This window comes from Staurois parvus, unplaced genomic scaffold (assembly GCF_062004578.1).
Source record: "Staurois parvus isolate SC_StPar_1 unplaced genomic scaffold, SC_StPar_1.0 ptg000009l, whole genome shotgun sequence".
NCBI lineage: Eukaryota > Metazoa > Chordata > Amphibia > Anura > Ranidae > Staurois > Staurois parvus.
Genome location: NW_028317805.1, coordinates 415,380 through 427,771, shown reverse-complemented (window position 1 = coordinate 427,771; position 12,392 = coordinate 415,380). Strand labels below are relative to the sequence as shown.

General features: G+C 42.2%; 1 protein-coding gene across 2 annotated transcripts in view; it reads right to left on the bottom strand.

Moving 5' to 3' along the window:
- Nucleotides 1-10,751: 10,751 nt before the first annotated feature.
- LOC149474202 (disintegrin and metalloproteinase domain-containing protein 9-like) overlaps nt 10,752-12,392 on the bottom strand; it is an 81,052-nt gene continuing 79,411 nt past the window's right edge. For both annotated transcript variants that reach the window (XM_089668861.1, XM_089668870.1), the window contains exon 22: nt 10,752-11,655. In XM_089668861.1, the coding sequence (XP_089524987.1) occupies nt 11,562-11,655 (94 nt within the window). In that variant the 3' untranslated portion in view covers nt 10,752-11,561. The remainder of the gene's footprint in view (nt 11,656-12,392) is intronic.

The following is a 12,392-nucleotide window of genomic DNA, read 5'->3' as shown; positions in this document are numbered from 1 at the left end:
CCCTGAAAATAAAACACACACAGAGTGGGTATATTACCATCAATGGAGATCAAGAAGACATCTGTCGACTTGAAATAGGATCAGGTCCTTGATGCTTTTCCAAGATGCATATGGGGGTGAGGAGCCAGGTAGTCACAATACTGTAGATTCCAAACACATATACTGTGTATATAGCATATAACAGGCTATACGGGCCTGAATTCTGATACCCAATAAAGGGTTTCCAAAAATTGCTCAAAATGAGAAGATTATTATTCCATATACTGTGTATATAGCATATAGCAGGCTTTGCAAACCTGAATTTTTATACCCAATAAAGGGTTTCCAAAAATTGCTCAAAATGAGAAGGTTATTGCGGTTTCATGAGGATATGGCTATGTCACAGCACAACCCCTAGATAGGATAGCGTATATATGTATATATATGTAGATCGTCCTCCAAAGAGGATTTGCAAAGATTCCCCGAATATACAGGGTAATTTAGGCCCAAATAGCATGCCCTTGTTAACACCATAAAAGCTCTATCAATCTCAACAGCCGTAAGCTAAGTTAACTTGCCACCGGTGGAAGATAAATTTCCCTGAAAGATAGCCGTTTGCGAGCCGCTGCAGCAATAGCCTTATGGTAGTTTTCAGAGGGTCAAGGGCCTTCCTAGCAGGGAGCTGTGACACCGCCGTTCCTTCCCGCCTCGTGGGCGCCGCACCCAGTGAAGACGCCGAGCGTATTGACGTCACTACACTTCACTTCACTGGGTGCAGCGCCCACGAGGCGGGAAGGAACGGCGGTGTCACAGCTCCCTGCTAGGGAGGCTTTGCATGGAAGGGGAAACACAGTGTATGGCAAGAAATGTCCCCATACCACTAGTGGTGCTTCAGGTTCCTCCCCCCTGCCGAGTGCCCCCAGAGCAAGCAGCTTGCTTGTCCATACTACCTCCAATGGCTCCCACATCGCACTGCATTACATTCTTTCCTGGCCTCAAATCTGTCAGTGAATGCTTCCACCTGACAGATGAGCCCTGCTGCTTGCCCACAGCAGGGCTAAAGGCCTGCCCGGCGCCCGGAACTACATGTACCGGGTGTCGGGCAATATGAATTGCACTTCCCTGATAGCAAACTCCTTTTTTCCCCCAATATTTTTCTTCAAAAAAGTGAGCTTTTGTTTAAGGGGGTAGTATTTTGGGGTTTTCGATTACTTTTGGCACAGCAGCACTGTCACCTGGTGGACTTGTAGTCTTAGATAGATAAGTTGTTTTATCGGGGCTTTGAAAAGGATAAGTTCACCTTTTAACAAAAAAATAATGTGATCTATGTGATCAAATAAAGAATTGTTTGGAATATTTTTGAATTCATATTACTCCGCGTGGATCACCAAATAACCTTCTTTTTCCAGGTAGGGGTGTTCTTGTCACACTACCATTTTGCCTAAAGTAATATTATTACCCTATTCTACATTGAGATTACAGCTGAAAGTCTTTTTGGGGATGTCTCTACCAGCTTTGCACATCTAGAGAAATACATTTTTGCCCATTCTTCTTATATTGCTCAAGCTCTGTCAGATTGGATGGAGAATGTCTGTGAACAGTAATTTTTAAGTCTTGCCACAGATTCTATTGCATTTAGGTCTGGACTTTGACTGGGCCACTCTAACACATGACTATGCTTTGATCTAAACCATTCAATTGTAGCTCTGACAGCATTTTTAGGGTCATTGTGTGTGTGTGTGTGTGTATACAGTATATATATATATTGCAATGCAAAGCGTCAGATGCAGTGGTGTAAAACATGCTGCCACTGGACTCTAGAGTAGTGAAAATGTGTTCTCTGGAGTGACAAATCACACTTCTTTGGCTATCCGGTGCACGTGTCTGGGTTTGGCAGTTGCCAGGAAAACGGTACTTGTCTGGCTTCATTGTGCCAAGTGTAAAGTTTGGTGGAGGGGGGATTATGGTGTGGGGTTGTTTTTCATGGGTTGGGCTTGGCCCCTTAGTTCCAGTGAAGGGAAGTCTTAAGGCGTCAGCATACCAAGACATTTTGGACAATTTCATGCTCCCAACTTTGTGGGAACAGTTTGGGGATGGCCCTTTCCTGTTCCAACATGACTGCGCACCAGTGCACAAAGCAATATACGAGAGGTGAACCTGAGGTATATCTATTGGATAACAAACATCCCTAAAGTGATAAATTGTATAGGAGAAAACAACCCTCCCTGAGTGGGACTTTATAGGCAACACCAGAGTATATAAAAGCTACATCATTCTTTATTGGACATAGATGAGTGAAAGCCATGGCTTTTACTCATCTATGTCCAATAAAGAATTATGTAACTTTCATACACTCTTGTGTTGCCTATAAAGTCCCACTCAGGGAGGGTTTTTTCTCCTATACAACAGTGCACAAAGCAAGGCCCATACAGACATGGATGAGCGAGTTTGGGGTGGAGGAACTTGACTGGCCTGCACCTCAACCCGATGGAGTCCTGACCTCAACCCGATGGAACACCTTAGGGATGAATTAGAGTGGAGACTGCCAGCCAGGCCTTCTTCTCCGACATCATTGCCTGACCTCACAAATGCGCTTCTGGAAGAATGGTCAAACATTCCCATAGACACACTCCTAAACCTTGTGGATGGCCTTCCCAGAAGAGTTGAAGCTTTTGAAGCTGCAAAGGGTGGGCCAAATCAATATTGAACCCGATGGACTAAGACTAGGATGCCATTAAAGTTCATGTACGTGTAAAGGCAGGCATCCCAATACTTTTGGTAATATAGTATATATATAAATGCAGTCTGTCATTATTACACAGCAGTTTCTTTTTCTACATGGCTTCATTACTCATTGATCCTGTCAGTAGGTCTGTTACTTTGCAAACCTTGTTTAGCAGTAAAATCACACAACCTTCTGTGTACAGTAGCTCCTCTAGCCCCCTCAATACTTACCTGAGCCCCATGGAGATCCAGCGATGTGCATGACAGCCTTGGCTGTCCCGGGTCTCTACCTCCTCATTGGCTAAGACAGCAAGTTGGAGCCATTGGCTGTAAATCACACCCAGTCAGCCAATGAGAAGAAAAGGTGTGGGGCCAAGCTGTGGTTCCGTGTGTGAATGGAGACACGGAGCAGTGGGTGCCCCCATAGGAAGCTGCTTGCTGTAGGGGCCCCCAACAGGAGGAAGGGGCCAGGAGAGCCTGCGGGGCACCTGAGAAGAGGAGGATCCAGACTGCTCTGTGCAAAACCACTGCACATAGCAGGTAAGTATAAACATGTTTGTTATTTTACAAAAAAAAATGAACCTTTAGTATTGCTTTAAGTAGAACTATGGGCAAACCTTTTTTTAAATTTTGGATAGAGTAAGAGAGGGTATAACCCCTATAAGATTTTTTTTAGCCATCTGTATCTCATTGGGAAAATTTCCCTTCACTTCCTGTCCCATAGCCAAACAGGAAGTGAAAGGAAATCCCTACAAAGTCCCATTTGGAAGATTTCCCCTCGAATACTTTTCTGGGGACAACCCAAAATTTGGGATTTTTTTTTACTTTCAATGATAATGGTAAACAGGATAAATAAAGAGAGTGAATCTCCCTAATGTGGGCACAGACAGCAATTAGAACTGAGAAGTGTTCGAATCCTACATTCTATGCAAAACAAAAAAAAAAATTGTGTCTCTAATTATACTTTAAATGTATACATGGTTTTATTAGACTTTACAAAGACATTTTACCTATCCCAGGCAAGGCGAAGTGGCAAGGGAGTCAATTTACAAAGAGAGAAATACTGCATGAATTTTTTAGTTAAATTAACTTGTGCGGTAATGTAGTGAATTCACTAAAAAACATGCATTATTTACCGAATGCATTAAATATTTTTTTTAACATTCCTTATTTAAGAATGTGCGGCATCACATACAGTGCATCCAGAAAGTATTCACAGCGCTTAACTTTTGCCACATTTTGTTATGTTACAGCCTTATTCCAAAATGGATTAAATTCATTTTTTTCCCTCAACATTCTACAAACAATACCCCATAATGACAAAATGAAAAAAGTTCATTTTGAAATCTTTGCAATTTAATAAAAAAAACACATGTACACAAGTATTCATTCACAGCCTTTGCTCAATACTTTGTTGAAGCACCTTTAGCACCAATTACAGCCTCAAGTCATTTTGAGTATGATGCTACAAGCTTGGCACACCTATGTTTGGGCAATTTCTCCAATTCTTCTTTGCAGTACCTCTTAAGCTCCATCAGGCTGGATGGGGAGCGTCGGTGCACAGCCATTTTCAGATCTCTCCAGAGATGTTCAATCGGGTTCAAGTCTGTGCTCTGGCTGGGCCACTCCAGGACATTCACATAGTCACTCCTTTGTTATGTGGGCTGTGTGCTTAGGGTTGTTATCCTGTTGAAAGATGAACCGTCACCCCAGTCTAAGGTCCAGAGTGCTCTGGAACAGGTTTTCATCAAGGATGTCTCTGTACATTGCTGCATTCATCATTCCTTCAATCCTGACAAGTCTCCCAGTTCCTGCCGCTGAAAAACATCCCCACTGCATAATGCTGCTACCATCATTCTTCCCTGTAGGGATGGTATTGGCCAGGTGGTGAGCAGTGCCAGGTTTCCTCCAGACATGACGATTGGCATTCAGGCCAAAGAATTCAATCTTTGTTTCATCAGACCAGAGAGTTTTATTTCTCATGGTCTGAGAGTCCCTCAGGTGCCTTTTGGCAGACTCCAGGTGGGCTGCCATTTGCCTTTTACTGTGGAGTGGCTTCCGTCTGGCCACTCTACCATACAGGCCTGATTGGTGGAGTGCTGCAGAGATGGTTGTTCTTTTGGAAGGTTCTCCTCTTTCCACAGAGAAATGCTGTAACTCTTTCAGAGTGACCATTGGGTGCTTGGTTACCTCCCTGGCTAAGGCACTTCTCCCGCAATCGCCCATTTTGGCCTGACGGCCCGCTCTAGGAGGATTTCTGGTGGTTCTAAACTTCTTCCATTTACAGATGATGGAGGCCACTGTGCTCATTGGGACCTCCAATGCTGCAGACATTTTTCGGTACCCTTCCCCAGATCTGTGCCTTGATACAATCCTGTCCTGGAGGTCTACAGACAATTCCTTGGACTTCATGGCTTGGTTTGCTCTCTGACATGCACTGTTAACTGTGGGACCTTATAGAGACAGGTTTATGCCTTTCCTAATCATGTCCTAATCATCAACTGAATTTCCCACAGGTGGACGACAATCAAGTTGTGGAAACATCTCAAGGATGATCAGTGGAAACAGGATGCACCAGAGCTCAATGTGGTTTTGTTTGTTTTTTATTTGTTAATACATTTTTATTTTTCATAAATTGCAAATATTTAAAAACAAACTTCTGTCATGTTGTCATTATGGGGTATTGTTTCTAGAATGTTGAGGAAAAAAATTAATGTAATCCATTTTGGAATAAGGCTGTCACATAAAATGTGGCAAAAGTTAAGTGCTGTGAATACTTTCTGGATGCATTGTACATCATGAGGGAGTCTTTTTCATCAGTAAGAGCAAAAAAAGGTTATCAAATGCACTTGCACATAGTATAGTCAATGGACAAAAAGAAAAAAAAAATATACTCCCTGTCATGTACATCACACGGTAATTTACACATACAAAGAAGTGTAAGTGATGAGTTGATGTATAAGATCTTGATTCAAATGTTGCATTGTCACCCAATTTTTCAAAATTAGAAGTGAGTAGGCATATATTAGAGGAAGCTGTTCATCTGCAGGTAATAAAGATTTATGTTTTGCGATATTTTTCACTTACATTTAGAATTATTTTTGCCATTTTTTCAGAATAGTTTTTTTTCATGCTAACAGCACCAGCGGAAGATAGTTGTGTAATTAAATGCATGCAGAAATATTAAACTATGAAACATTCTAGCGTGCGTTCATTCACAAAACGATCTCCCTCTGGTAAAATGTTATGATTTTATTTTCATTCCTGAAGCTCAGGAACATTTTCACATGGATACATTGTATACTTTTCACTTACTGGCCAGTGCAGAGTTCCCCCCTTTGTTACTTTGTACATTGCTAAAATACTGGCTGCCTATTGGCAGGTGATAAATAACAAATGTGTGTTCTTTAGTGAATTGACTTTAGTCCCCGTTCACACCAGGTACGACTTGACAGATCAAAGTCGCATGACAAGTTTCACTCTATTTACTACTATGGCTCTGTTCAAATCGGTGCGACTTGGAAAAAGGTTCCTGCACTATTTATGTGCGATTTCATGTGCGACTTGCATTGACATCTGTGTATAAAATCGGACAGATGTCGGCAAGCCACATATGAAGCCACACTGATCAGTGACTTTGAATTCACACTGGAGTAGCATGACTTCAAAGCCGCACCTGGTGTGCACCAGGGCTTATTGATTTATCATTTTTGTTGCTGAAGTTGCTTCACATTTGATATTTCACTATGATGAATTGACTCTTATTACCTCCTATAGTGAACTGGCCCCTGAGTCTCCATTATTGTGCACTTATTATGTTCGGCATCATCCACATTTTTAATCATCTTAATGGCCAGTCATTTTAATTTAAAAATATTTATTTATTACATTTTAGAAATAGGAACAGAAACATATATATATATATATAAAAATTAACATTATACTGTAATTATGAAATTACTTTAGAGAAAATAATCGGTAATTCTATATTTAATCATGTATGTCCCCTTGTATATGGTTAGGTTGTTCTGCACCTCACACTTGCTAATGCATAATCATCAGCATTGATTGTGACTATGTCCACTTTATGTCATGTACATATATGCACATATATATGCTGTATGTTAAAGGCTAAACTCACATTAAAAACAAAAATTACAAATGCACATATTTTTGCAGGTAAAAAAAGTGCATTTATTATTTTCTTTCAAAAGTCTGCAGAGCATTGCACCTGCGATCAGCAGATTGTGGGTGCAATATCAAGCTTCTTCAGAAACTGTCTACAGGTTTCCTCCCATACCTCTGTACGGATTTCTGTTTGAAAGCTGTAGGAAGTGTCAATGAACTACAAGAGTGTTCATCAGTACTTTCACAGTTCATTGAGAACTACAAGCCATCTACTGTGGGTGAATACGGTGAATTTATCCTTTAATCGCTTCCCAACCGCCCTATAGCAGAAATACTGCTATAGGGCAGGACGTATGCGAAAAACACGTACAGTACAGATACGTGAATTTGCATTTCCGGGTAGGGGTGCAGACGAGGAGCCTACCTGTGCTGCAATTCGTGGCCGCAGCTGTCAATCACTGGGTCCTAGCTGATGATTACTTGCCGGCGCCTGGTGATTGCCGAGCATCTCCGACGGGGAGGAGAACTGTTTGTAAACAAAACTGTTCTCCTGCCTGTCAGCTCATGCACACTGCTTTGGATGGCTGTGCACAGCACAGTCATGCAAAGCAAAGTTCTTACAGTGAAGCACACGGACACAGAAACAAGTAAAACAGCACACAGTTAACATTTTGATAGCCCCTCATGTTAACCCCTTCCTGCCCCGTACCATTAATACAGTGTCAGTGCTTTTTTCTTAACACTGATCACTTTATTGGTGTCACTGGGGATGTCAGTGACACCAAGTCAGTTCCCCCCCACTGTCAGAATGCCTGCCGCAGTCCTGCTATAAGTCACTGATCGCTGCCATTACTAGTAAAAATAAGTAAAAAAAAAAAAACAGTATATATACCGCCATTTGTAGACACTATAACTTTCATGTAAACCAATTCATTTACACGTATTGGGATTTTTTTTTTAGCAAAGACATGTAGCAGAATACATTTTCCCACCAAATGAGATGATCTAATCTCTATGGGGCACCAGCAAGCACCACTAGCAAAAGTCTGAACTTGAAATGAAATGATAAATTAAAGGATAAGTTCACCTTTGTATAAATAAATAAATGCACATCTTTTTGCAGGTAAAAAGAAAAGGTGCATTTAGTATTTTTTTTGCTAGGAGCCTGCAAATGCAGGGCTGTTGCAGACTGTTAGTGTAAGCAGTCTGCTCAGACCTCGCACGGGCAGGCAGTTACACAATGACAGGAAGCATCAATGAACTACCTAGAAGCTCAACAGCACCCTTGTAGTTTGAGAGCTGCAAAAGCTGTTGGTACTTCTCCCATTCACAGAACTCTTTGAATGAATGATGTGGCAAGGTGGGTGGAGCCCCATGTGGCTGCGTTTTGTAAAATTGTGACAGCGAGTGCGAGCAGAAGATCCCCCGCTCGCTGTCACAATGGACGATCAGGGGGTGCGGGGGCTGCTGCAACAGTAACATATTACACTCTGAATACAGATGTAGCGTAACATGTTATAAAAGGTGAACCTATTCTTTAAAGTTTTGTAAGATCCACTTCCTTCAAGAATGAAGAGTTTATTAAAAGGAGCCAAAACCAGACTATGCTAGCAGACCCACAATGCTCCCACTTTCTTTATATCCGATCTCAGCCAACTGAGCACAGAACTGTCCGAGCGTTGGGACCGGTGTCAGTGGGCTTTAGTTTCCTTTAGGAGAGTCTGTCTCCCTATAAGTCTATAGAAGTGTAAAAGCAGCTGATGCAGGTCAAATGAACCAACAATGGGGTTGATTTACTAAAGACTCTGCATTTTGCAAAGGGTAGTTGCACTCTGCAAGTGCAGTTGCTCCAGAGCTTGGTAAATGAGGTAAGATTTCACTTTGCAAAGAATGCCCAATCATGTGCAAAGGAATAAAAAAAAAAACAGCATTTTTGTTGCATATGATTGGATGATGGAAGTCAGCAAAGTGTTTGCTTATGTAGCACCCACCTAGTTAGCTAGGGGGAGCTAGACTCCAATTGTTAGAGCTGAGTAGCAGCCTGGGTGTGATAGCTAGCAGGGGTCAAAATTTGGTCAGAGCTGAGAGGCTCTGCAGACCAGCCCTCTGGAATTTCCCCCTCCTCTAGAACTTTGGAGAAAGGTCTAGAAGCAGTGGGTGGATCTGAAGAGGGCTGGTCTGTACTCTTAGAGGATCTTGGCCAGCCCCTGACAAGAAGCTTGGCAAGGGGTCAGGACAACCTTTAAAAGTAACTGAGCCTGCTCAGCAGCAGGAAAGTTGGAGGAGAGTTCAGGTGGAAGATAGAGAAGATGTGAGGCTGGAAAGAAGAGCTTGGTAGGGGGCCATGATAGAGAGGGGCTCACCTACAGGCAGTGGAGCTTGGAAGTGGGAAAGCTTTGGACTTCACCACCCCCTTGAGAGAGGACCACCTGTGTGACAGAGAAGGAACAGCCCAACTGGAAGGCCTGGTAGCAGCCACCAACCCACCGGCAACACAGGAGTGGATAGAACTGTACCCCCTGGGCCAGCAAGGGGAAGAGGCACTCTGGTGGGAAACTGGATTAGCTTTTCACCCGGGACTGTTCACACCGCAGTGACAGGTACTGGATCCCCTGCCCAGAGATTCATACAGTACAGCTAGATGAGGAGAGGATTCATCTGGGGTCTGGGGTGTTACTGTAGGAGATGCTGGCTAGCTCTCCAGAAGAATTTGTGCTGTAAAGACTTGTACATAGTTGATAAGGAGTTGTCCTCTTTTGCCATTGTCCTTGGGCATCCCATACTCCATCCAAGTTCCAATTCCCCTCATAAAACTTCAAAACAAGCCTAAGGACTGGTTACTGCCTCAGTCTGCAAACGTGGAAGAGGAAAATGCGTGTTTCCTGGCTGTACAGGACTATAGGGGGACCCAAAACTTAGTGACTCCTACTGGGTTAGTACTACACTCATTTACCAAGCTCTGGAGCAACTGCACAGAGTGCAACTGAATTTTTCAAAGTGCACAGTCTATTTGCCTTAATAAATCCACCCCAATGAATTCCCAATGATCTCAGAAGCCTCTCAAACTGATGTCAAAAACGCTGCATTTACCAATTGAAGCTCTTCCACACAGGTCCTTAGGAGGCTGCATATACAGTTGTGCTCAAAAGTTTACACACCCTGGCAGAAATTGTTACATTTTGGCATTGATATTGAAAATATGACTGATCATGCCAAAAAATGCTCTTAATAGTATTGATTGGCATATTCAAGGTTTTGGACATCTTTTTATGTCCTTTTTCATCTTTATAAAGTTCCATTACCTTGTTACGCAGGACTTTTGACAGTTCTTTTCTGATCCCCATGGCTCAGTATCTAGCCCAGTCAATGCTTCCACGTAAGAGCTAACAAACACATTGACTATTTATACACTGACACTAATAGCAATTTAAAAAGCCACAGGTGTGGGACATTAACCTTTAATTGGCATTTTAACCCATGTGTGTCACCTTGTGTGTCTGTACCAAGGTCAAACATTCCAGGGTATGTAAACTTTTGATCCGGGCCATTTGGGTGATTTCTGTTATCATTATGATTTAAAAAGGAGCCAAACAACTATATGATAATAAATGGCTTCATATGATCATCATTCTTCAATAAAAGAGCATTTATTGGCATGATCAGTCATATTTTCAATATCAAAATTTCAAAATTTCTGCCAGGATATGTAAGCTTTTGAGCACAACTGTAGATCTAGGGCCTCCCTGCACACCAGCTCAGTGACAGCCCATAGATGTTGATGCAGCTGATTAGCACAGGTACAGTATTACGCTCACATGTTTCAAAAAGGCATTTGAGTTGCAAAGGGCAGAATGGGACCTAGGTAATCATCTACCTTTCCTAGGTCCCATTCTGCCTAACGCTGGCATGCACTAGTAGAATTTCATTCAACATTTTTATTGTACAAACGTTTGTCCATTTTTCTAATCACATTGTACAAGCAGGCAGTTACTGAATGACTGGAAGAATCAGTGAATGGCCTAGAGTGCTCATTGAGAACTACCAGCCGACAGCCACAATGGCTGATGGTAGTTGTAGTTCTCCCATTCACAAAACTCTGTGAATGAATGATGCGGTCGGGTAGGTCGAGTTTCGCATAGCCGAGTTTTTTAAAACTGACAGCGGGTGTGGGGAGATGATCCGCTGTCACAACAGGGACTCAGGGGAGAGGGGAGGTGTGGGGGCTACTCATTTAATAACATGTGTGTAACGACATAACATGTGTGTAACGGGTGTAACATGTTACTAAAGGTGAATTTATCCTTTAATCCAAGTCTGGTCCTTTATTTATCAAGAAGAGATTGGATTAATCCACCTGTAAACCAGAAATCCCCTTTAATCATTTCACCCCTGGAGCAGCTTAACACAGTGAATAGGTCTGAGACAAGTATATAATATTATATACAGTATATAATTATTGCAGCCTATAGGGCCTTTCACAGAAATGATTCACAAAACTGTTTATAAAAGTGCATAATAAAGAAGTATTCCTTCAACCCGGCTTAGGATCCTTCCTTGTATTCTCTTCATTGTGGTGTTGGCACAGCAGCAGATATGATTAGTACAATGGCACTAGCACCGGTTTCCAGGAAATGTTAATTGTTCCATGTAAAATGTTGGTAAAATAATACAGTGGCTTCTTTCCTGACACAAACTGAGAACACAAGCATAAGGCTTAACGGTGATTGGTTTTAGACATTTGGCTGCCAGTAATTTTGTGTTGATGCTGTTGGTCGAGGTGGAGGAGGACGGGCAGGCTGTGGTCTGGCGGAAGGCATTGGTGGTCTGAAATATAGAAAAACACATGGAATGAGGAGTTATAAAGTGAAAAGACAAATATGTAACAGCAACATTTCAACTTAATCAAGGTTTTTATAAAGCACAGAAAAATGTACACTGCACATTACATACTATTCATTCACATCAGCCCCTGCCCTTAAGTAGCCTACTAATCTAAGGTCCCTAATACACAACCATACTAGGGAAAATTTAGACAGGAGCCAATTACTCCACCAGCATATCTTTGGGAAGAAACCCATGGAATGGAGAACATGCAAACTCCATGCAGATAATGTCCTTGCCAGGATTTAAAAAAAAAAAAAACAGTACCAAAAGGCAGACGTTTTATCCACTGAGCCACTGTCAAAGGGTATCGAATGAAAGCCGAACCCCATTATATGCTCCTCCAAGCATTTTATTTAGCCATTGTCAATATGGCTTCCACCATAATGTCCCCACCTAAGAACCACCACCTCCTTACCACGTTTCAAGCCGTTTTTGGTGAAATGCGTTAAGGAGGTGGAGGTTCCTGGGTGAGGACATTATGAATGCAACTGTATTGACAATGACTGAATAAAATGTCTGGGAGAGCATATACTGGAGTGCAGATTTCATTCATCGATACCCTTCAATGGTAAGCAGAGACAGGCTTTTTTTGAGCCGGCACCCTGTTTATCCACACATGGTGAGAGGTGCAGGTATGGAGTGGTGCTGTGGTCTTTGGATGTTTTAACCATTGAACC